The 25,988-nt window shown below is 40.1% G+C and overlaps 2 protein-coding genes across 6 annotated transcripts in view; one reads left to right on the forward strand and one right to left on the reverse strand.

The window, feature by feature from the left end:
* ACSBG1 (acyl-CoA synthetase bubblegum family member 1) overlaps window positions 1-11,065 on the forward strand; it is a 37,536-nt gene extending 26,471 nt beyond the window's left edge. For 4 of the 5 annotated variants that reach the window (XM_064157362.1, XM_064157358.1, XM_064157360.1 and 1 more), the window contains 8 exons: window positions 1,262-1,411; window positions 3,814-3,990; window positions 4,447-4,628; window positions 5,234-5,467; window positions 6,012-6,229; window positions 8,674-8,813; window positions 9,794-10,040; window positions 10,732-11,065. In XM_064157362.1, the coding sequence (XP_064013432.1) occupies window positions 1,262-1,411; window positions 3,814-3,990; window positions 4,447-4,628; window positions 5,234-5,467; window positions 6,012-6,229; window positions 8,674-8,813; window positions 9,794-10,040; window positions 10,732-10,808 (1,425 nt within the window). In that variant the 3' untranslated portion in view covers window positions 10,809-11,065. The remainder of the gene's footprint in view (window positions 1-1,261; window positions 1,412-3,813; window positions 3,991-4,446; window positions 4,629-5,233; window positions 5,468-6,011; window positions 6,230-8,673; window positions 8,814-9,793; window positions 10,041-10,731) is intronic. The other variant, XM_064157359.1, reaches the window with a different exon arrangement.
* Window positions 11,066-11,861: 796 nt separating this feature from the next.
* IDH3A (isocitrate dehydrogenase (NAD(+)) 3 catalytic subunit alpha) lies at window positions 11,862-25,755 on the reverse strand. Its single transcript, XM_064157363.1, has 11 exons — window positions 25,617-25,755; window positions 23,330-23,392; window positions 21,516-21,599; window positions 20,126-20,240; window positions 19,440-19,627; window positions 19,094-19,227; window positions 18,344-18,446; window positions 18,201-18,265; window positions 16,017-16,101; window positions 15,391-15,543; window positions 11,862-13,462 (listed from the first exon to the last, which is right to left on the reverse strand). Exons 1-11 carry the CDS (start codon window positions 25,641-25,643, stop codon window positions 13,379-13,381), a joined length of 1,101 nt encoding a protein of 366 aa, XP_064013433.1. The 5' UTR covers window positions 25,644-25,755; the 3' UTR covers window positions 11,862-13,378.
* Window positions 25,756-25,988: the final 233 nt, after the last annotated feature.

The raw sequence follows: 25,988 nt of genomic DNA on the forward strand, positions 1-25,988 counted from the left end.
TCACATAGGAACAACTACGTGTTTGATACTTGGAGACTTTCCCTGAGCTAGGGAAAATGATATAGCCACATTCCATGAGAAAGGATAAAATGTGATAAATACCCTACTTGCTACAGAGCTGTGCAGTGGACTGCCTCTCTTTTCAGAACTGTGGTGTGTTGCAAGGAAGTATAAAACTGATGAAGAATCCTTGGGGCAGCCTTGCTGTCCCAGAAAAGGAAGTTTAGGTGTCACAGAGGCTAACTATTGGAACCTTAGTAGCACACTGGCAATGGCAGAGGTGTTAGACAAAACAACAAATCCTCCCTGAAGCACAGACTCTCCTTATTTACCTTCACACTGTCCCCTTCACTGTTCCATGGCCCTACATATTATCTCCAAGAAATCACAGAAGAATGGAAGTGCTGCATCTTGCGTCTGGATAACACACTTCTGAAGCACAGTATGAATCATCTGATCCCAATGAGATAGTGACAGTTTAATAGTTGACTTCCTTAACAAATTTTGTTATGCCCTGATTTTCAGTTAGCATTGAAATCAGTGTTACACCTAACAGCACATCAGCTGCATGCAATAGAAGTATCTGGGAGCAAGCAATATAATACGGGGGATCACATTCAGCATGTTTCTGAGCCCATTTGCACAGCACAGAGGTCCAGCATCATAAAAGGTTTCAGCTCATTCTAGGCTGAGCCAAATTTGAATGGAAGTTGTGACCATCATCATATGCTGTGTTTACTATAAAACAGCAGATAATTTGGGCAAACATTCACACATCTAGATAATGTGTTTGCCAAAAAGCTTTCATCCAGTTGCTTTATATTTGTATTTATAGGGAAGATAAGAAATTACAGATGTAATATCATAAGTATACTCTTACTTAAAAGCAGTACGTCCACACTGCTTTTAAATAAGATGCAAGCAGTCTCAAGCAGTCTGAGACAGTAACAGGATTTTAGCCTCTATGACTGGTCCATAGTATCCATCTTGGAAGAAGAATTTTATTGCTGTTGCTTTCTTAGGTACAGGAAAGACTCACAGCAGCACAATTTTAGATAGTCTATTTTCAATTTGCACATAAAGTTCCAAGCTTATTCTGGTCATATTTCTCACATAGACAAGACCTGGAGAAGTGTGCCTTGGAAATGTGTTCAGAGCAAGGCACTGAATTTTTCTGCCACTTTTGAGACTGGTAAGGTAATCATCTTTCCCTCTTGTAAGCAGCCATTTGATACCATGTGCTTTTTATTATGTCTTCTAGATGGAAGAATTTCTGAAGTTGGGAAATGATGTATCTGATAGGACTTTGGATGATATTATTAACTCCCAAAAGCCAGATCAGTGCTGTGTGCTAATATACACATCCGGAACAACTGGGAAGCCAAAAGGAGCCATGCTGAGTCATGACAATGTATGTACTTTAGCCTCTTCCTTCAGCATAAAAATAGCAGAGGATATTTCTTGCTGTGTTTTAAAATGACTGGTACCTACTAGAGCCTTGAAGTTATTTCACTTTTGTGCCATGAGTGGTGCACTTAGTATAAAGTAAAACTCAAAATGCGGTTGGCTGTTTGTGGTACAGCATGAGCAAGATACAGAAAGAAACTCCTTTGGAAGCAGCACTTCACAAGACTGAAAAGATTTTTAGGGATTTTTTTTCTCTTTTAGTCACTGTTTTTCTTGTGAAATACAATGCATGTATTCATAAATATAATTCAGATTGTCATAGTCTGTCCGGTGATACCGCAGGTCGTCACAAACAAAGGATATACATCAGCCATCAAAACAGCCTGATGGACAGCTTCTGCAAATCTTGTTAGAATTGGTGTGGATGCATGGTGCTTTTAACTTTGGCATTATTGTATTCCTAGGAATAGGTTCTATGTCTGTCACTGGAGGATTAATACAGCTCTAGTGCATAGTGCTGGTACCTAAAACGGCACTACCTGCACTGTCTCAAACAGAAAATCTTCCAATAATAGAGAAAAGTTGTTTGCAAAAAGGACTTTCCACAGAGGTCTCCTAACAAAGATCTGAAGTGTGGTTGTTTTGTGGGTTTGTTTGTTTACTTTTTCTCAAGGTGACTGAGTGGGAATGGAGAGTAATAGGGAACCTTTCTGAACACACCAACAGTCTGTGAAAGGACTGGGTTGAGTTGTGGCCTTTCCTCTTAAAAGAGAAACTATTGCAGACACACACACTATGTGAAGCAATTCACCCAAATGTAGCCAATTCATACACTAGTATCTGGAGCAGAAGATCGTGGACTTGGTAGACGGAAAGACTAATCTGACGCTGCAGATGCTGTGCCCTTCTATCTCAAAGGAATCTGGTGTCATTTCCATGTTAGCTGCCAAACTATTCCTGGCTGCTGATCACAAGCAGGCTATTTTTATGTTGATGAACAGTGGAAAACATGCCTTGCCTGTGGCTCTGCTGCTGCCTTCTTTAGTCAAAAGATGTTCGTCACTGTCCATGTGCAATACCAGTGCTGAGACAGTCATATATGCACCCACATGAGCCTGCTGCAAGTGTGCATGCTGCAAGGCCTAGAGGGTAAGCGGTCAGTGATAGCCACATCTCAAAGACATCCCATTCTGCATACTGTGTAAGTGGCCCATAGCTTCTTGTCCAGTGCTGCCATCCAAACCTGGAGTGGCCTGGCATGACAGTATGATGCTCTTCAAAAACTTATCTGGAGAAGCTGTGTTCCCTTAGACTAAACATATGCTTGTACCTTCTAGTTTGTTTTAGAGAAAAGGAGTTGGCAGGAACACACTGATAGCAGGTGTTGCATGCGATCTGTATCTCCTTTCTGCCCTCTTGAATAATCTAGTTTGGATGCCCTGCTCTGCCCATTTCTGGTGCCTTTGTTAGGTAAACAAAAGCTTTATTTTAGACAGTAAAGATTACTGTGCAAAGAAGATGTTTTGTTTTGATGGGGGGAGGTGTTGAGGCTGGGTGGTGTTGTGGTTCATGGTTTGGCTTTTTTACATCTTTTTTGCTACCTCCTCATACCCCTTCCTAGACACATTTGTAGGTCTTCCATATGCTATGTTCCAGTAATGAGGATAGGCATATTTAGCGTCTTTGAATGGCATCGCTTGAGATAAAGTGGGAATTAGGAAGAAGGGGGAGGAATATCACCTAGGTTCATGAAGAAGTGAGGCAGTACATCTGTAAAAATATTCATGTGTGCAGAGCAGCCATGGCAGGTTGTATGGGGCAGAGTATCACTTGTGAAACACTGTGCTCAGAGGCTTCCAGAGGAGCAGAATACAGCTGTTGTCTTCCTTATTAGTGCTTAACCAGGTGATGATCAATACAAAACAATGGGCTTGTTGCTGATACTAAGCTGTCCTTTTTCTGCTCAATGATCACTGAGTATTTATGGCTTTTTTCTAGGTAAAGGCAGAGTATTGGTGGAATGTGACAGCTTGATAAAAGTATGCAGAGTAGGAGAGCTGCAAAAGAATGAGCAGATCGATTTACTCCTTGCCCATCCAGCCCATGGCTGTCCTGTTCAGTGTGTCATTCGGGCATGAGGAGTTAACATTTATAACCCAATAGGGCAGCTGAAAGACTGTTTGCTTATGTTATCTTCAAGTCTGGGTTGCTACTAAGTTCATGTTGCCTTTGACCAAGTTTCCCCAGGGAATTGACAGGGATATGTTGTCGGAGATCATAGCATCTTTAGAAATCTCTGTGAGCACAGATTCTTTGTTGTTTCACCAGCATAGCATGCAGATTGCTTGTCTTAAAAGGAAACAAGAGAAAACCACCATACCTGTGTTTTATTATTTATTTGAACAGGTAACTTGGACATCAGCGCATTGCAGCAGAGCAGCAGGTATGCAACCTGCAGAGGTCCAGCAGGAGTCTATAGTCAGTTACCTGCCACTCAGCCATGTAGCTGCACAGATGTATGACCTGTGGACTGGAATCAAATGGGGAGAGCAAGTTTACTTTGCTGAGCCAGATGCTCTGAAGGTATCTGTCTTTATTGCACCTAATTAAGACTGAACTTTTTCCTCTTAGAAAACATCCCAATGGGAGAATATGTCTTCGAAGAGATGTAGAGAGTTCATTATGGTAATAACTACTGGAAAAAAAAACCAGTTAGGTTTGTGATCCAGTGCTCTAAAATATACAGTGCCAATCCACATCTAAAGCAAAAGAATTATAATCAGTTTTTGGAGGAAAGGGAGGCAGAAGGAACTAGACCACCCATATGTTTTCCTTTTTGAATACACAGCTCCCCGATGTGTCAGAACTAGCACATGTGAGTACACGTGTCTGACTGAAGTAGGTTTGGAGTTGTTTTTTATATCCTTTGTGTTCAGTGATGTTCTACATGTTAGTATTGCAGGTATTGCATCACTAACTCTCATTGTCACTGCTGTGGATCTTATGCAATGTTTTGAAACAATTTACCAACTTCAACAGGGCAGCTTGATCAACACACTAAGAGAAGTGCAGCCAACATCCCACATGGGGGTTCCCCGAGTGTGGGAGAAAATCATGGAGAAACTAAAAGATGTTTCTGCTCAGTCAGGATTTGTGAAGAAGAAAATGTTGTCATGGGCTATGTCACTTAGCTTAGAGAGAAACTTAAACTGCTCAAGCAGGTATGTATTATAATGAGTGAGATTTACATCAACCTGAAACTAGCTCTCTGCGTGGTATAAACTGTAAAGTGTCAGTGAGGCTGTAAGTGTAAATGGGTGAAATTTGGCTTGGCAGCACAGGAAAATCAATGCAAGATGGAGGGTGCAGTTACCAGCTACAGTAGGCTAATCTTAAACATAAGTGGCTGTTACAAGTGTCTCTCTGTCCTTCCTGAAAACTTATTCCCACTAACCTGTCCCAGCTTGGTGTCTTCTCTGAGCTGCATAGGTTAGTTTTCAGCTGTACAAGTGGTAGTTACTGGTGCAAGGAATGGCACAAATTTGAATGGGGTCTATGAAAGGGAGGAAAATTTAGGGGACACCCCTAGACATTGTTATAGATCCTTTATGTACCTGCAGTATTCAGACACCTTAGCGGTTAGAGTTCACTAGCAGCAAAAGACACTAAATGAAGGAAAAAAAGGATGAATATGTCACCTATCCTTACTGATGGCACTTCTGTCAACATCCACATGTGTCTCTAAATGAAACTCGTGTCTGACTTTGGGAAGTTTCACAAGTTACTCTGACTTACTGTCTCCTCCTGTTGTCTGTTTTGTGCTCAGCAGTGATTTAAACCAGCTCTGGACAAGGATAGCAGACTACTTAGTGCTTGCAAAAATACGCAATGCACTGGGGTTTTCTTCCTGTCAGAAGCACTTTTCTGGTGCTGCTCCCCTCAATACAGAAACACTCTATTTCTTCTTGGGTCTGAACATCACCCTGTATGAGGCCTATGGGATGAGTGAGACCACAGGCCCACATTGTGTGTCTGGGCCTTTTATTTACAGGCAGCACAGGTAATTTTATTTCTTTGTTTAATGTTTCATTACATATATGAGAAGAGACCAAGAACGATCTCACTGCTCTTATTTTATTTCCTCTGAACACACTGACACTCTGTTGTGATTTTTTGGGAGGCAAAATAACTTCCAAGTTGGAAGCTGAATGTATCACCTCCATAGCGTGCCATGCCAGGAACACTCATAGTCATCTGCAACATTATATGCAGAGCACAGTTACTAAACCTGATGTATATCTTAGCCAGCCCTGGCCCAGGATGGGATACTTCTGAAATCCAAGACTGCAAATACAAAAGTGTTTTTATGGATGAAGATACAGAGAGGGAAAAAATGAGAAAGCAGAGGGCAAGGTAGATAGCTGAAAAGTGCTTAGATACTTTGATGTTTCTGCCCTTCAAACAGGTGCTATTTAGCTGTAAATAGCAAGGTGGTATTTACAGTCACTAACATTTGCTAGGTTTGGGGATTTGGTGCATTAGACATCAGTATTATATTCAATAATTCTATGCTTCTTGTGGCTTTTCATGCTCCTCTTTGATAGCTGTGGTAAACCAGCACCTGGCTGCAGAGTGAAGTTGGTGGACAAAGATACAGAAGGCAATGGAGAAATCTGTTTCTGGGGAAGGACTGTTTTCATGGGTTATTTAAATATGGAAGACAAAACTAAAGAAGCCTTTGATGAGGATGGGTGGCTCCATTCTGGAGATTTAGGAAAGTTGGACAAGGATGGCTTTCTGTTTGTCACTGGAAGAGTTAAAGGTAATAAGTAAAATCTTGCTCAATGATTATGGTAACTGTTCAGCACTGTTCAGTCACATGTCAAATGTGGCACACGTAATTAAGTGTCTTTTGTCTAATGCCAACAGCACTGACCTAAGAGGAAGGTGAAGTAATCTCTCCCATGAGGAAACAGTGGTGTGCCCTATTCAGGAAAGGTTTCCCTCCGGTCTGTAATAGGTGGAGATGATTCAGTTTCTACAGTGAGGCATTTTTATCTCCCAGATTGTTATTCAGTATTAATTACAATCAGTAATGCAAAGGAATAATGCAGATATAATGTGTCTTTTAAAAATCTAGGTAGGCATATTCTTCTGAATCTTGCTGCATTGTCCTGATGGCATGTTATGAGTTTAGGCAGTAACAAGAGACAGTCCTCTGTGTTATAGAAGGTGCTGCTGCAGGTCAGAGGCAGGTTCCTCTGATGCCTTGGGTGACGTATTTGCAGAATATTGAAGAGAGCAGTAGGTAAGTTAGTATGGAAGCTAGAGGGCCAAAGCTAAAACAATAAACCTTTGGGCATTAGTGAAGTCTCACGAGAGAGTAAGACTGGTCACTTGCTTACTTGGAAGTTTTTTTTCAGAGTCATAGTCAGGATGAAACTAAAGAAGGTTTAAAAAGTAAGTAACTACCATCTTGGAATACATGATGAATCACTAAGGAGTTAACACAGATGAGTGAAATTGTCATAGGGTGGCTTAGTGTCCTGTTAGGAGCCAGAACATAAGTAGATAGTATTAATAGCCTGGGCCAAAAGCAGCTATCATGATTTTAACTAGCTTTCTTGTCTGATTCGTTTTCCTTTAGCATAGCAGTTAGCAGCTCCTAGTCTCATTCCATCATAACATTTGTCTTTCACTTACATCTTCCTTGACTACTGAACTAATAACAATTACTCTAATTTACAGGGTAGGTAGATCATCTGGGATAAGATATCCGTATCCAGTTCCATGACAGCTGTAAATGCAAGACCAAATAAAGTAAAATCTAGCAGGAAGTAATGCAGAATCTTTTGTTATAGTGACTGATTGGGACTGTGGTTCTATAGTTCTTGTGAGGTTTAGGACTCATTAGCTTTATCTTTGTGCTCTGTAGCTAGAGAAGTCCATACAGGGAGAGTATCTGTAGAGGTGTTTAAAAAGTTGTTGCAAATATTTCAGCTGTCTCGATCAGCTGGGAAGAAACTGACGTCTCAGACAATGGAAAAAAGAAGTGCCAGAGAGACTGGTAGAGGATCTAGGACAAAACCAGGTTTGAGGCAAAAGGAGGATGGAATGAAGAGAAAAAATAGACCTAGCTAACACGCAACTAACTTTGGTTAGTTTGTGGTTTGACACAATCTATGATTTGACAGAAGTCTTTCATTCTATAAACACTACTTGTGTTTTCTCAAAGGTGTGCAGTGTGTTGACTAGGGGGGGAAATAACTTTTATAGTTATGAAATCAATGCCTAGTCCATACAAGAAGGTTGAGTGCAAACTGGAAGTTATTTCTCATCATAGTTCTCTTGGAGCAATAGAGGTGACAGGGCCCAAACCTGTGGATACTGAAAGGGTGATATATTCCTTTGATTGCATCTAAATTCTTCAAGTTCATTGCTGATAGAATCAGGTACCAGCCTAATGCATGCGGTGGGCTGCATTAGTGCACACAGGACTGCTGTGCCATTTGTCTGCATTATTGCAGCATGTTCTGAGGTGCCACAAACACTATTACTTGAGAACAGCGAGAAGTTGCCAGTGTAATGAAACTGAAGAGTTGAAAATTGATTAAATAATATTCCAATGTTGAAGAATCCTATGAATACCTCTATTGTACTTCAGAACAAATGCATTCAAATAGAAATGTACATTTCTTTGTCGTTTACAAACCTTAAAAATATTAAGATTCCAGTCTGTCATTGTATTCACTCATGTCAGAAGCCAACTTCCCTATTTGACTTCTCTCTCACACTCTTCTCTCCCTGGTTTTCGTGTTGCTTTTATGGAGCTTTCCTGTAGCAGTAACTGATTTTTGTCTGACCCCTCTTGGTGGCTTTAAGAATTACTTTTAATCATGATGTAAACAATGAACTTGCCTTTTGGTGAGATAGCAACAGTACAATAGAGTGAATTGTATGCTGATTTGGAAGAAGTGATTGCTCAAAAGAAAAAGACCAGATTGTGCAATAGTGCCTAGAGCATAACTAATCTGTGACTGGATTAGATAAAAATTACCTGGAGCAAACATGTTACACTGAGGGAGAACTGAAAACTTGAAAATTATGAGCAGTGTTGCTTTTAAGATAGTTAATTAACAGGCTTTGTTTCTTGGAAAACATTGTCTTGGGAAAAAAATTCTCTCTTTGTGTTAGGAGCAGTGTGTCAGTCCAGACTACATGGTCTTCAGAGTTCAACTAACAGCCCTTTTTTCGTTTGTTTTCTAGATTTGATTATTACAGCAGGAGGTGAAAATGTGCCTCCAATTCCAATTGAAGAGGCTGTTAAAAAGGAACTCCCAATTGTTAGCAATGCTATGGTGATTGGAGATAAAAAGAAGTTTTTGTCAATGTTGCTGACCCTAAAGGTAAACCAGTTTTGAAACTCATTTCAGGGAAATTATACACCTGAAACTAACAAAAGAATTTTGAACTGTTTGCAAGAAGACCCCAAATTAGATGCAAGTGTGTTAGTGGGAATAAATGGATAGGCTCTCCAGACCAAATTGATGGCCTGAACTTTGTGTGGCTAGGTGATCTGCTAAACATCTGTTAAGTGCTGTTTCTCTTCCACGTGTAATAGGACATTCTAAAAAATCCCAAACCAGCCAACCACAAACAAACCCCAAAACCCAAACAGTAAAAAATGCAAATGCATTTTTTTAAATTAAGAAGTGTTGAAAGAGTGAGAAGTTTGTGTAACTGAGCACAGCAATAACTTTTATTCTTGCACGTGAGCAAAGCCAGTAAATGTTTCTTTTGCATCCAAAACCAGTTCTAAAAGTTGCCAGCAGAAGCATTTCTCTACAGTTTCTTCTGATACACCACCAGGATGTCTGTGGAAGAGAACTGTTAATTGGCTTTGCTGTGGCACGTGCTTTGAGAAACCACTGTTCTTGCACTTTTTTCCTGTGTGCACACATACTGAATGATCCTGTAGTTTTTCTCCCATACTCCCTATCTACATGTACAATTGAGCTACTAATTTAAGAAGCTTAAGTTAATAAATACTTGTCTCTCAAGCTGTGTACATTACACTGGAGTAATGTAATTTAACAACGGAGTCATTTGGAAAATATGATCAAAATTCAAGGTCTGTACTTCCTTACTTGATGCATTGAGACATTTAAAGTTTTCTCATGTCATCTGCATAAAGGCAAAAAACCCAGCGTGCGTTCAGTAGCCAATTGGAAAGGTAAGTACTGCAATCTGCAGGTGGTTTTGCTTTTTGAGGCTTACAGGATGTTCAGGTGTTGATTATTACTAGGTAGGGAGGACCTGATAGGCAAAACACTTAATGCCTTGCCAAGAGCAGGCATTTGATGATTCCCCTCATTTGATATTTTAGAGTGTGCTGGACCCAGATACATCTGATCCCACTGACACTCTCACAGAGCAAGCTAGAGACTTCTGCCAGAAGATGGGTAGTAAAGCAACTAAAGTATCAGAGATTGTAGCTACAAGAGACCAAGCGATTTACCAGGCCATCCAGGAGGGAATCAACAAAGTCAACTTGACGGCTACTAACAGGGTTCACTGCATTAAAAAATGGATACTCCTGCCGAGAGATTTTTCCATTTCTGGAGGAGAGCTAGGTAAGATGACTCATCTATACCGACCTATGCACACAGCAAAGAGCTTGTCAACCTAAAAGTACTCAAATAGAGTTTTGTATGGAAAATTCTGGGCACAGCCACTAGCGGGAAAGGAAAAAACTACTATTACACATTGTGTTAAAGAATACAAAAATTGGAGGGTTTGCTGTGTGGATAGGTTATCAATCTGTGCTCATGTACACAGCTGGCTCTATTGGTAAATTTCAGATTGCTGAGGGCTATTAAACAGTCGATTTTGGTTAATTCCCTGTGCATTAAGATAATAACTTCCACTACTAATACTGAAAATTTCTTGCTAAAACAAGAAAAGCAAAAACGGTGAAAGCCTATGTCCCAGACACATTACCAAGCACTTAAACTAAGAATTGCTTAAAAGCTGTCAAAACAGTAACACTTCATTTTTAAATGAAAAAAAAAAAAAGCAGTAGAGCAGTAGTGGTAGGCAGTCATCACTCTCCTATCTGTGGTTCCTTTTGAAGTCTTTCTGCTTATGTGGAAGCAACCATACATGCCCGCTTAGGTTTTTGCTTTCAGCAGGCATTTACAGTTTTGAGGGTGGGACACGTTTTTCTAAACATGCTCTGTGTTAGAGAATCTTAGGAACCAAAGCTCAAACTGAGTAGGAAATTTGTTCCTGTGTCTGGTGTTGTGACTACCTTCCTCTTTTAAGGTCCAACAATGAAGTTAAAACGACTCACCGTGCTTGAGAAATACAAAAGTGAAATAGCCTCCTTCTATGAAGAATAAGACATCTTCATTCAAGCATTAAGAAAGATCTGTGAGCTAAAGAATTTCCTAATCAAAAGCATGAACAAGGATTTATGCTTGTTTTGGTTTTGTAGTTTATTGATTAGAACTGCTAGGAAATTGCTCTGTTGATTGTGGTGCTTGTGATACTCACATGACCATTCGTCCTCTTTACAGAAGCATCTATACAGTGTCTTTATTTTTTATGTTGTTTTCACTTTGTGACCTAAATAATTAAAAGCATCCTCTTGTGTTAATTAATCAGAAAGAGCTGATTAATTCCTCTAAACTGACACACAAATGTTTCCTGCAGTGATCTTTTTTTTACATTTTTTTATTCTCCAGGATATTGCCTGTAGCTCATTTTCTGGTAGATCAGTAGTGAGCAGTGCTGCTTAGTGAACCTATTGTACCATTCCACTGATAACAGAGAATGAAAAAAAAAATCTAAAAGGCTGTTTTTTTTCCATCCCAGAAGAGTTGCTTTTTGTTCACTAACACTCCTCTTCCAGTTTTTACAGTGGGTAGAGTTCAGACTTGCGAAAAGAGCAGCTGATCATGTCTTGAATCTCTGTTGAAATAAGCATTACTGTTTCTCCTAAAAACAATAAAAAAATTGGGGGTATAGCTCCCTAAGACTGAAAGACAGGAACTAGCAATTATGGGAGCTCTCACAATGAACTATGTAAAACAGAAACTTGTTTATAATTGTTCACAGCACTTTAGTTTTTAAAGCTAGAGATTAGAAGCCATCTGCATTCCTTCATATATAAAAAACAAATCCTGTGATGTGAAGGATGTACATGACAGAAAATATCTGAAGGGCTTGGTGTTAGTAAGTCATCTTGGTCAGAACATTCTAATAGCCAACACGAGCAGGAAGGCTAGAGCCACTGCTCTTGATAACAAACCCCACCCAGAATAGAATATTGTTTCCATGAAAGTTTCATTACCAGTCTTAGACATCTTCCAGACTTGACATCTGTGGCAAGTACCAGCAATCAGCTGGACACACAAGGCAGCAGCCTAGGATTACAAAAAGAAAAGAAGCAGTAGGACTTTGAAAAGTTTATTTTTTCCCCATTTTGTGCGCAATGGTAATTTGAAAGTTCTTTAACAATATTAATCTAAAGGAAACAAGGGAGCAGCAGCTTGTAAAACACAGAAAGAAATATTGCCCTTTTCACCAAAAGCGGAGTGCACAAGGAATAAATCTCACATTGTTAAACTGTATGAAAAAAGCTGATGTGTTTACTTGGAGTGACACCAGAAGCTGTTACTCCAAAAATTCGTTTTGCTTCTGAAACAACCAGCCTAAACAGTCTCCATAGAAAGTAATGAAGTAATGTCTACTAATAGAACTAAACTTTAAGCCTCATTCAGGCAGCAGGGATAGTCCTGTGCTATGAGTTTTAAAATACAATTTTTGGTAGGGTGTACTAATGGAAGCATACCTTAAGACATACAGATCAGAGTGACTCATACAACAATCTGTATGTGAAAGGAGTGAAAAGAATTGCCTTTACATCCACTAAGCTTAGTAAGCAAGGAAAAAATAGTCTCAGATCCCCATGAATAGGGATGAAATATATTTCTGGAACATAGGCACCAGAGCCAAACCTTTGATCTCTCTTAATCCATTTAGGATGAGTCCTTACATTCAGATTTTCTATAACAAAATTCCTAGTCAATACAGTAAGACACATTGAACAGAATATGCCTGAAAGTACAGCACAAAAAGCATTCCAGCAGAAATCATGAAATATTTAGTATCAGTTTCCCAGGTTAATACTTTCCCCTCGCAATCCATGGCGGAATTAATTTTGCATAATTTATGCTCTCCTAAGGTCTCTGATGTGTGTTTCAGAGAGGAAAACTTGTACTAATTGTTTCAGTGTACAGATCTCAAAAATAATCTTACTTTAACATGAATTTTCACCTCCTGGTGGGTAACGATTGTGGGCTTTTTGAAGATACACAAATAGATGAATTCTTTAGAATTCTGTAATTTTTTTTTGTGCCCTTGGGGGGCAAGACTATATTTCATGAATCACCAGACTACCTGCAGTGGCTATTTTTATTGATTTTAACGTGAAATTGCCATTTCAAGTTATTTTATACCCGTTTCTGTTCATCTTGTGCCATTGTGAGGCTGAAAAAACTATCTTTCAAATGTCAACAAGACTAATGTAGTAGGTTTTAACCATTAAGGTGCTTTTATGTTTCACTGACTGTCACTGACTTGCATAATTTTTCTTTGTGGAAAGTAAAAACCTCTGTTTGCAATGGAAAATCATATACAGTCACAGTGGCAATAAAAGAATTCACTTACATAAAAATGTTCACCAGATTAAAAAAAAAAAGACAAAGCACTTAGAAAAGTCCACTGAAAGCAGGCACAAGCATCATTTTTAGCCATTTGGATTAAATTTATTAATGGAGAGGCCCTAAGGAAAAAGTTTGCTCTCTGAAGAGTCAAACAAACCATATGCAGATGGGTATCAGGTTACATAGAAGGTACTTTTTGTGATGTGTCCGTTTGAAGTCACTACAAGGAGCAGGAGAAAAGTTTAGTCCGTGTCCCGTACTCTGCGGCAGATCTCCTCTGTGAACTCTGAGCACTTGGCATTACCTCCCAAGTCTTTTGTCAAAACCTGAAGAAAGGAAAAATAGTATTACTAAAAATGCTTATTTCTGAACAGTTCTATATGTTCTTCTTCTGTGTTGTGTGTGGATACTAACTACAGATCTGAAGGAATACACCAAGTTAAGTTTTTCAACATCCCACGTAGCCTTCATCATAAAGACTGTGCAGACTGAATCAGGCAGAGTGTGAATAACAAGCATTATGGTATCAGATTTCAACAGGATTTTATCCTAACTACAGAACAAAAAGTGTGTTTGGCTAAAGTGCTCCAATGTCCCTTGGGCACATAATTATTTACAGTATTAAGTTTTCAGTAAAATGTTTGTCCTTTGGAAATAAAATACATGTATGAGAGCTTAGCACAAAGGCAGCTAATAGAAATAAAAAGCAAATAAACAAAACAACAAAACCTCCCAACAACTTTAAGGAAACCTACAGGAAAAAAAGCACACAAAGCTCTTAATGATGTGTTACCTACATGTTAACAGTTCTATAAATTTGCTTAGTTTAGTTAGGAGACAGAAAAATGTAGAATTAAAAGAAACTTTATCATCAAATACCATTCTTGCCTGGCAGCATGAAGATAGTAAAGTAATAAACAAGTGGGAAGCATTGCTTGCCCAACCTAGCTGGAATAAGGCAGTCTGGGAGAGAATTTAGAATCATTAGTTTTCTCTGCACATGACACACACAGATCTTAATTAAATGCCTGGGATGAAAGTGAGGAAAAAAAGAGCAAGCATGAGAGAGAACCAAGGTTACTGTTGTAGAATCTTGTCATTTTAACTGCATTATGCTTTTTTCAACTGAAAAGTATTTTCTCTGTTGTAAGCATACAATCAGAACACTGCAAGTAGCTATTAAACAAGCAGCCACGTCACAAAACTTGTATTGTTGTCTCCTATAGAATTACTGACCTGCAGATGGAGGATTTCATTTCCAGAGCAGGAATGAGAACTTACAGGAGCACCTTTTTAGTCACTTGTAAGTTTAGACCTTTGGTTTTGTTATTTTTTTAATAATGGCTCTTACACACAGAAAGATAGCTGCAAACAGACCACTTGTTAAACCATAACAGCTTTTTGTTTAAGGGTATTTGTTACTTGTAACTACATAACAGCTTCTGATCCTCCTGCTAAAGATAGTCAGTATGAGAACCTGCCCCTGAACCAGCAAGGCTAACTGGTAATCCTCTTAAACTTCAGTCTTCAGGGTTTTTCCATCTGTGTTGTTTTGAAAAGGTGGATGTCAGAGTAAATGAGTGAACCAATAACATTATAAACAGAAATTCAAGTCAGGTTTCAGAGTGTAAGCCCTCCCCCCAGAGAATATCCTATCCAAGTCTCAAATCTGGAGATGCTTACTGCTGAATGGAAAATTACAATCTTAGTGGAAAAGTAAGTGATGGATAAAAATTGTTCTTTTGTACACCAAAACTGAGTGACAAGAGAAAATAACTGACCTGAAAAAAAAAAAAAGGAGCAGAAGTAAAAGAGCCAGGACTGAAAAGCTATAAACAGAAGGGGATAATTAAGCCTGTGAAAGACAAGTGAGTGTCCTTCACCTCAGGATCCAGATTTAAATAGATACGCTTTGTATGCATTACAGACTTCAGAAGTGAAATAGCCCTAGTTACTTAAACCTTTACTTCCCCTCATCAGACATTCAGTTCTAGCTCTGAGAGTTAACAAAGCTGGGGAAATACAAGATGAACATTACTGAGACACAAGGAATGGTAAAGCCTGTCCTCATTACTGAGCAGGAGAGATTTAATACCACCAAAGGGAATGTAATTACTCTCAGAGGAGGACAGCGGCACTGCTCATGCATCAGGTCAGCAAGGCAGGTCAGCCACTGTTCATGTTCTAAGTTCATTTCTGCTGTCATAGAATATGATTTTAATGTGCTGCACTTATTTGCACACTCTGATATTACCTTTCCATCTTTAATTGTCTCAAAGCAAGCTGTTTCAATTTTTGAGGCATGCTTGTGCAGCCCCATGTGACGCAACATCATTACAGCACTCAGAAGAAGGGCAGTTGGATTTGCCATGTCTTTTCCTGCAATGTCTGGTGCAGTTCCGTGAACCTGGAAACAAATGTGAACGCATCTGTTGTAAAGCCAATATGCTGTTTAAAGTGTCCTAAGCAATTTAACTGCATGCAAGCAACCTGAAACATTGCCTTCATGCTCAGGCATATTAGGCCTTACTGATCTGTGATACAATTAGTGGAAAGGACAGAGGAAGTACCAATTCAGCACAAAGGCATCAAAAAGAGGAAACCAGGTCACCTAGCACCTCCCAATTATGTCCTTTAAGTTCTATTTCCCAGAGCATATTTACCTTATGAAAACCAGGGAAAACAAAGTGTCAGTAGAAGGACATGCAAAAACAACATGTGTAATACACACTTTAACTATTTTCTCTGAGTAAAACTGCAGCATTTTTACAGTAAAAAATAGTTCCATGGGGAACTTAACTGACAGCCCCACTGCATGCCCTGGAAAAGTTTTAGATTCTCAAGCTGAGATAAAATAGCTGTTAACATTAGAAGGCTTACCGACTCAAAAATTGCCACTCCATTAGCACCAATATTTCCACTTGGTGTTACTCCAAGACCCCCAATCAGTCCAGCACACAAGTCACTGAAAAAAACAACCAAATGAAAAAGAAACCCCACCCAAAATTAAAACCACACAAGTTGTTCCATATACAGGTGTCTCTGCAGGATATTAAAGTATATTTGTTTCTCATTTTATTGCAATGATAACTTTATATAGCTGCATAGTCTGAAAGTAATACTGAGAAATCATAAATGCTGTTAGCCACTTGTACTCCACTGGAATATGTTCAAAAATCTGTAGGACTGGTAGCAGAAGCCAATTTAATAAACAAAAGTTAAAAGGAAATTCCAAATATTAAGCTGATCAAGACACAGGCGCCACAAAGGTACTCAAAGCACAGAATACTGTGCAAGTCCCCAAAACAGCAGACACCGTAATGTAGAGTTCCCTATAGGTATCTAGAAGCCTTCTTCTGAAGAGACCAAAGAACTACTTTTTACATGCAAAATTTTTCCAAGATATGTGGAAGAATTTTGCTCAATTAGATGAATAACCAATAGTTCTCAAGTTTATTGCCTGGAACGTAAGGAACATGTTCCAAGTGCCACTAGACTAAACGCTCCCCAGCTCTCTTCACTGGATGGCACCTAAGTCTCAGGTTACCAGAGCATCAGCCATAAGCAGTCAGCATTTGGCTTTCTCAAAATTCAACACAGGGGAGGAAAACACAGCAGTTCTGGTCACCATACGGTACCGTCAAAGCTGAACATACTCATAAACAAGGCTCTTAAAACTCTAGTATTTTAGCACAATGTTTTATTGCCCAAAACTTAACTAACCAAGAGCTAACAAGCAGAAAACTTTGGACAACCTTGCAGAACACTATTTGAAGTTCCAGTTAAAATAAATCAATTAGCTTTAGTTGTATAAAGTTTGTGGAAAACATGCATACTGCCTACATTTGTTACTAAGGTGTTTAATACTTAAAGAGATTTCCTTCTGTACCTATTCAGTCCAACAAACCCATCTGACATTATGTTCATGCTTTAAAACTGTGGGTGAGACTTTCATACAGGGACATAAGTGCCCTGCTTCAAGAACAGATCCACGTTTATTAGAAATTTTTTGAACTATGAAATTCTTTACCTAATTTTTATGAGAACTTCAAAATCAGTGGTTAAGTAAAGCAAGTTGAAATAGTACTGGTAATAAGACTGATCTCATTTGACATCTTCTAGTTAACAGCTACTGTGAGGGGGCAGTTCTTAAAGCAAGAAGCAATAGAGTCTGATTTTTCTTAGAGGTCACAGATGGCCTCATGGTAAAATGAGTGCCATTTCAAGAGAGGCTCTTTAAAATTATTATCTGTACAAAACCAGGAGATGGATTCTAAGATGTAAGTAGTTGTTGAACTTTTAAACGAATTTTAAGCAAAATTTAAACCACATTCAGGCTATTTTCTCAATCTCTCTTTAGAGTTGCAAGGAGAATTGGTATTAGGTTAGAGAGTCATAATTTTACATGCAACATTTACCTCAACATACTTTCCACACAGACTCTTTACAGACTGGAAAGTGTGTGCTGATGGAGTTTGTCATCAAAACATCAAGTACCTCTAGCACTGACCATTATTTAAATATGAAATTTAATTTGAAGGAAAAAAACCACAAACCAATACATAAACCAAGAGCTAATAGGACATTTATGAGGCCACACATCTCATTCTTCAGCAACCCTGCAGAATCGTTCCACTGTATGGTAAATGTGATATAAAATTCATGGTCCCACAGGCATCTTAGACAGTTTAATTCTTACTGTTCAAAAGTTTTTCCCCAATATCTAAGTAAACGTTCTTTATTAAAATATAAGACATGAAATCCTTCACACATCTGGAGAAGTTTCTCTCCTGCCCTATATGAACAATATTCTTAGCCTTCAAAAGCAGGCACTTTCTAAAAAACTAAGAAGCACATTCTCATCATGTAGTCCCTCCCAACAGCATGTTAGTAACTGAAGTGTGGTAATACCACCCTTTCTTCCCATGTGAAGTCTGATTTATAAAGTTTTTAACTCTGGATGCATAAAATCATCAACCATCTGGCTAGCATATAACCTGGATAACTGTCTGGGAAGTAACAGTATTTTGTATGTTGGATTCATTTGAATTAACATCTCCATACCTGAGGATGTCACCGTACAAGTTAGGCATAACAAGAACGTCAAATTGTGATGGGTCTTGAACCATCTGGAAAGAAATATATTTTCATAAGGTTAAGAAGTTAACCTAAAAAAACAACCACAGATAAAACCTACAGATACTCACATTCAGACACACAGTATCCAGATACATTTCATTAAATTTAATATCTTTACAGTTTTCTGCTGCCTCCCTGCATTTTCTCAAGAAAAGCCCATCAGACATTCTCCTGCAATGAAGTAAACATGAGAATATGCAGTCACTCTAAGTAAGCAATTCAGAAGATCAAGAAAAACTGCATGCAACAGCGGATGAAATTATTACGAGTGCAGAAACTTAATTTGTAGCTAATTATCCCTCATGTGAAATATAAATAAGGTTTTAAATTTGTTATGGTCAGAGAAGGTACGCCTTTTAAATTTCCTCCTACAGTACTTTCCTATCAGCAGTTTAACAGGCGTACATGAATTCTCAGAATGACTCACTCATTTACAAAAGGCTTTCTGAGGTTGTAAAGCTGGTGTCATGTAGTACCATGTGCTGTGACTCAGCTCAGTACAGAGTGGCTTGGGAACTAAACGACACTAACCATTTGCATTCTGGATTTTAAAACTTGGTCTCTGGTTTAAAGCTATTTTTAAAATCAAAGCTTTGCAAGGGAAGTGACAAGATTACTAGGAACTTACTAACTATTACAGACCTATCAGTACTGGGTCAGTATTGCCCATTTTACTGAGGAAGCATTTACTTACTACCTGGTTTACTTAATCCCAGGGGCATCCACAGCAGTTATACATTTGAAGAAGATTTATAAGAAATATTTACAGTTAAACACATATTACTGTTGTTTGTTCTCAAAACAAAGCATCGACATACATAATATTTGCCTTGTGCACAGCAGTAACGTGGCTTCTCTGGTTATTTCTGGCATACTCAAAAGCAAAATCTGCAATACGCTTGCTAGCTTCTTCTGTGATCAGCTTGATACTTTGCACAACACCATCGACAATCTGCAAAGTAAAAACGTAATCTGATTTTCCAAGTCACTAGTATGAACGTTTGTAGAGTTAGGCAGTTTGAACAATGTCTTTCACAATAAATTAACTTTGTGATGGGTAGCAAAACCCACCACTGAACCTCTTAGTAGGCCATTGAGATGGGCAGAGTTACCACTCACTAAACACAGAAACCCATCAGAAACACTCTGCTTGCAGCAACGTACCACGTGCTCAATGCCGCTGTATTCACCTTCTGTGTTCTCCCGAATGGTGACGATGTTGACATCTGTGTATGGGGTTTTGTACCCTTCAATGGAGACACAGGGACGCACGTTTGCATAAAGGTCAAACGTCTTACGCAGAAGCAGGTTCATTGATGGGTGCCCTGCAGCAATGGGGGTCTTTAAAGGACCTGAAGGGAAAAAAAAAATGAAACCAAGAATGAATGAGAAGAGAAACCCCTCCATGAATCTGAGTTGTACCTCTTGATAAAGTAGAGCTCCTTCAGAGCTTTAACCTTTGTGCTGAAATGCCAGAGGAGTGCTGTTTAAAGGCCAAACTGCAACCCTTACATGGAATATGAGCTTTTGGAAAAGACTTTCCCTGAAAACAACATAAAAAGATGCTATTAAATAGGAATATAGTTATTGTATACTACTGTCTAACAGCTGCATTAGAAACACATTCTGCAGAGTCCAAAGATTGACATTCAGTAATACCTGCCTTTGATATTGTTCCTAGATCTGATAGTTGCAGCCTTGAACCGAAGGACTGTTTCAAGATTACAGAAGACTACCTGACAGGCTGTCCCTGATAATTAGCCATTTTATTGTAGTACAGGTAAAGGACTTTGGCTTTACATCAGATTCATGATAAAACCACCAGTATTTAGTATCTTTGTACTAAGTACCTTTTAATCCCATTTTGTTTTTATCCATGGATTCTTTGGCTTCTGGAGGTATCATCCACTTCCCTCCTGGTCCTTGGATAGCTGTAACATTCCTCTCTTCCCACTGAATAGGAGCCTAAACACATTGATTCTGTTAGTTTAAACACCATGATTTTTGCTTTAACTTCCCTTTCACAAAGAGGTGCATAAGGAATCCTGTCCAGCCTTCCTAAATAATTTTTCTCTGGTTGGCAAGAGTAAGCATGAGATGTTTGAATTCAAAATCAAACAATATTCTTTTAAAGACTGAAATTGAGTGACAGTGAAATAGTATGAACAAGATATCATCATAAACTTGAAAACCACAATGCCTCCCTAGGCATCCTACACAGAAATCACTAGAACTGCTACTTCTTGCAGGCTGTTACAGCTGTGGACTAAACATTTGAAAACTGAATTGAGAACTCCCCAGCTACACTGCCTAGAAAATATAAATACACGCTTGCTAACTGAAAATCTGCAGATGTTCCCCAATGCTTACAGAATTTATGTTCAGCACAGGAATATTTTAAGTGGAGACAGACCACCACCCATTCCTTGCATCAGGAAGGACCATAAAGGAAAAGATATAAGTGCTTTCAAAAGCAAACAGAACCAACCTAAGAATAACATCACAGAGAACTCCCTTTGAAACAAATAAATCTGATTAAGTATTGCAAACACACACTCACACACACTGAGGTTCTGTTCCTCCACACCTCATGCCTGACTCTCCAGAAGCAACCAAAACTATGGTAAGGTTTTCATACATCATTACAGAGAAGTTCACTTCTTTCAAATAGAAGTTGGATAGTTGTAAAAGATTATTTCTTGGTGCTGTTACTAATGGGGAATGACTCAAGAGGCAGCTTTCCCAAAATGCTGTGTGCCCTTTCAAGAAAATGGGGTAATTCTGGTTCAGTTCCTCAGACAGATAGTAAAAGAGGTCCTGGATACATTTAGCTTTCATATCACTGAAGTCAATGTGGTTACCAGCACAGCAGTTTGATTTCTATAAATAAGCCAGTCCTTTTATGCACACTGTCATCTGCACTGGAAGACATAGTGAACGAACAAACATCCTCCACCAGCTGCTCAAGACTGCTACATCACATGTTGGCTTCATAATCTCACAATTGTAACACAGCATTTGCTCTCAACTTACTGCTTTTCTGCCAGCTAAAGGTTTCAAGCCCTTCCTTGGTTTCACAACCCTATCTTTTATTAGTTGAACCTTTGGATTCTTTCTATTGTCAAGAAGTTTCAATAACTTCCAAAAGATCAAGTCATGTTTCAAGAGAAAACATTTTTAATATGTGTAGTTTATACTTGTTGTAGTTAAAATGCTTACAGGAAGACAAACATGACTTACTTTAGCAGCATCAAAGATCTTCATGACTGCAGCAGAAATCTCAGGTCCTATGCCATCTCCTGGTATTAAAGTTACTGTTTGCGTCTAGGTAAAGAAACATCAGTAGTACAACAAATGAATGCTTGTTTTCTATGTTGAAAACATTTTCATGTGTTGTAGGAACCAAGTAACTACTAGAAATTAAAGCTTCAGCTGAAGAATACTGACTGTGAAGAGGAGCAGTAATGGACAGAGGCAAGGATGACCAGGCTTGCTTTAAAGGGAGTGTGCAAATATTTTGAGAGAATTGCTTGAAAATCTGCCAACTATCTGTTCCTGTATCAAAACACAGAGGTTTAACCTGAAAGGCAGGTTCCTGCTCAATACTCGTTGACATGGCTAACTTCAGCATGCTTTCTTCTTGAAATCTGGAAGGAGATACTATCTAGTTATGCCTCTGCTATTCTTATGTCTCCAGTATTATCAACATGCGACACAATACTGACACATGCTAGAAAAGAGTATAAAAACTACATCGACCTTAAAAAGCCCCAGTTCGTGCATGTCTAAAATCCTCCAGTGAATTCCTAAAAATCCAAGACCTATTTTTAACAATACCACGTATTTTCTTTCCCTAATATTCTCAGTCATGTTTCCTTTATTAGCATAAAACCAGCTGAAATAAATTGCACAGCCCAGGCTCAATGAATAACAGGGGAAGAAAGTATTCTGCTTTGATTAAAAACAAAATAAATTATGATCACTAACCATACATGCCCTAGCTCTTTATGTCCCATACAGAGATTTCCCCAATAGTTTTGCAAGGGCTCCTAATGACCTACAAAAAAAGCAGCTCAGATAAAGCATTATTTGCAAGACCCCAATTAAAATGTACTCACTAAATACTTTGCCATCCTTCTCAGCACAAAGCACTCAGAATTTCAATGTATACTGACTGATATTTTAACTGATCTCAGCTCAAGAAATTCACTGTGCACAATGAAAGAAGTGGAGCTTTCAGTAAAGGCAGTGCTGTTGAGCAAGCATGTAACTGATGGAGTGCTTCAACATTAGTTTTGTGCTGTCTTGCGCTGTTGCGTTGCAGCACAGGAGGACTCCATGTGACAGACACTGTTCCATCTAAAACACTAATATGATATACAAACTGAACCAGAGGTGCCTTACCCTTCAGTTTCTTTTCTAGCTGTTCTACCTGCTTGTTCAACAAAACTTATAATTAAAAGCCACAGCTCCTCTTCAAAATCATGACCTGCTTAAGGATGCATGCATTGGTGCTCAGCCCTGCTTCTGCCTGAGCAGTTTTCAAGGCCTCCTGAACTGAAAACAAAAAGCCAGTAGGCACTTCAAACATGTACACACAAAGAAGGTAAATTATCTACAAGGAAGTACAGTGAGTGTCTAAGATACTAAAGAGAGGGCCTTGAAAAGGCGCAACTTTAGAGCAGTAACCTAGTGCTTGGAGGAAAGTCTGCAAATAAAATAGAAAATTAGAAGCTTCTCAACAATTTCTTTGTGCCCATTTCCACATGAGTTTCAGAAGATTAGCTTATATCCATAGAGGAGTATTAATGGAGTATTATTTTCTGAAAAGTTTTCATGCCACTTTTACTAGAACCTTTTGTATTATTGCTTGCACTTCAGTATGCAATCGTCAAAGTAATTAACAATCTAATTCCAGCATGGCATTTAGAGCACATATGTTCTCTCATTTTAGCCTTATTTTTGGGAGTGAATGTAAGAGTAATAACAGCAATTTTATAACCCCTTTCTTGAGAAACTTCTTAAAAGAAAAAAAATGGTACTAATATACTCACAGCACTAACAAAACTTCTGGTCACCTGTTTTTGGTTTTTGAAAGCACCTAGCAACCGTGAAACCTGCAAGAACATAAAGCAAATATAAACATAAAACAACAACATAAACCAAAAAGATGCTATTTTACTACACAAAGCTTTTTAAAGAGTTAGCAGTATCGCAGCAAATCTTCATTTTAAAATCTGACTGCTTTAAATTTCCTCCCTCAAACTAGCCGAAAAGTCCAGATGAAACAAGAGTAACAAAGACTTTGCCAAGCTGCTCTCTGACGTTCTGTGCACTGACACCTCCCGGGTATTCTTAGCACAAGGTAAATTCAGGACAGCGGTGCTTTGCAGTGCTCTCTTATCCTGCCCCAGGGTGAGGGGAAAGCACAGCAGAATAACCTCAGTCCTTACATACTGCACATTTGCAATAAGGTTGCAGTAACTCTAACTAAACAGATTACATAAGATTAAGACTCATGGAAAGCAAAGTGAAAAATCAGTTTCACCAACAGTTAGGTGGACAGCAAACATTTTAGGTAATGATTCCAAAACTACTTTGCATTAGTGACACTTCTTCCACTCAAGTTGTGGTGAACCTTGTTCTGCCCCCTTTTACATCTGTAGGTTTTGTAGCATTGCCTTCTGCACACCTGACCATTTGGCAAAAGCTTGAATGAAATGCTTGTTAAAGACAAAATTCACCATAGACACAAGTCTACACAATATAGTCCAAGACTTACACTTTTTAATATCGGAACATTCTGAACTGGCTTAAGCTTTAACACTGAGATATCTTAGCTTGAGCTCTTGTCTAGCTGAGCACCATGGACAAAATCCCCAGTTGTATCAGTATCAATACTTAACTGCTGAAAAGTCACAGCCTTCCAATCCTACTCACCCTTCTGGTACTTCTTATGTCTCTGTGACTTAGGAGTCCAAAGATTCTAAGTGTCACCAGACTGTCATAAATTCTAACACATTCACCTATGTAGTGTGTCTGCAATTAGCAGCCCAGGCAGAAATGTTGGTATTCCTCTCCTGTCCAATTAGTGTTTCTCTCTTCACTGATGTGTACATAAAGGTAGCTGTATGGCAGAAAGGATACTATTTTGGCACCGATAGCAACAACCAGAAACACCATTAGAGCACACTCATGTGTGCTCTAATGAACGATTAAGGGAGAAGTAATTTAGACTAGAATCTATTTTCATTTGTACCCCAACACAAGATGTGCAAGGTCACTGTACCAGGTAGGCAATGTTTACCCTAAGAAGCATTATCTTTCAGCCAGCAGCTGGAGCAGTTGAAGTGGAAGCTGATTACAAGTGCCCCCCAGTACGGATCCGACAAGGTGAATCAGGATTTACATTGCACAGTAATGCAGGGAAAGGAAACCATCCGTCTTGCCAGACATTTTGGGCCTGGCACATTACTTAAGTGCACTATCTGTAACACCAGGAAGAAAATCAGGTTAAACAAAATGGACCCATTCTGACCTTAAAGTCATGAGTCCCGCTTAACCCACCACAGTTCTTCCGTATTTTAGCAGACGGGTGAAGAGGGGCTTACTTAATGACTTAGCTGCCAATGGATCATTATTAAAGGCGCGGAAAAAAATGTCATCTGCTCAAGGCAAAAGCAGCAGTGTTTTCGTGACGGCCCCGGGCCAGTGGCTGCGCTTCAGGACGGTTCTGAGCCGGTAACCCCCAAAAGGCAGGTAAAGGGCCAGAAAGCAATTGAACTGAGCCCAGCATCTCTGCTTTTTTCCCCGGCATACACGCAGTGGCTGCTACCGCAGGCTCTTTCAGGAGTGGCGTTTTCAGCGCTGCGTTATCCCGCGTGGGGCCCGGGCCGCCCGCAGCAGCAGCCATGCCCCCGTCAGCGGCTGCCGCACGAGATGATCCCCGCGCCGCGGCCTGACAGCGACCAGGAGCTCTGACGCCGCCGTGACCTCTACGGCGCGACCTCCCCGCTAGGCCGCCGCGGGCAGCCGTGGCCGTCTGAGTAACGGCTCGCCGTGGACCCTGCCCGCGGCCGCCCCGAGAATCCAGCCCTGGGAAGGGACCGAGCAAGCCCCACCGCCGCGGGACCGCTATTCGGCTGCATGCCCTGCGGCTCTCCGCCCCTCGGAAGTGCAGCCACGGCCCGGCAGCACTACGACCTTGCGGGCTGCGCCCCCCCGCAGCAACACTGCCTCAGGCGCCACCGAGCAACCGCCGTGGCCAAGGTCACAGGCTCCCCCAAAACGGTGGCTCGCCCAAGAGCGGCGAGAGGAAGGGGCTTGTCCCCCGTCGCTTACCGTAGGCATCCACGCGGCCGCAGCCATGATGCAGCCCAGGCACCGACGCTCGCTGCGGCCTGACAACGCTCGCGCTCGCCTCGAGGCCGGAACCGGCGCGCGGCAGGCAGCAGGCTCCGCCCCGCGGCTGCGAAGCTCCGCCCGCGGGAGCTGCCGTTGCGGCGGCGCCGGCCCCTCCGCTGCCACACGGGGTTAGCTGGGAGCAGCCGTCAGCCCTAGCGCTTCGTCCTGCAGCGTCTGCGAGCAGGCGTTCTCTCTGTGGGCCGGCAGCGCTGCCCTTGTGCTCTGTGGCGGGAAGCGTGTCCCCTCTACCCTCTGACACTACCGCGGGAGCTGCCGTTGCGGCGGCGCCGGCCCCTCCGCTGCCACACG

The sequence above is a fragment of the Pogoniulus pusillus genome, chromosome 17 (assembly GCF_015220805.1).
Source record: "Pogoniulus pusillus isolate bPogPus1 chromosome 17, bPogPus1.pri, whole genome shotgun sequence".
Taxonomy (NCBI): domain Eukaryota; kingdom Metazoa; phylum Chordata; class Aves; order Piciformes; family Lybiidae; genus Pogoniulus; species Pogoniulus pusillus.

Coding starts and splice junctions, on each gene's coding strand:
- IDH3A (XM_064157363.1), bottom strand. CDS start 25,643: ATGGCTGCGGCCGCGTGGATGCCTACG. Junction 23,393..25,616: donor CGGCCGCGTGGATGCCTACG/GTAAGCGACGGG, acceptor ATGTTCTTGCAG/GTTTCACGGTTGCTAGGTGC. Junction 19,228..19,439: donor ACAGCGGCATTGAGCACGTG/GTACGTTGCTGC, acceptor TTTACTTTGCAG/ATTGTCGATGGTGTTGTGCA.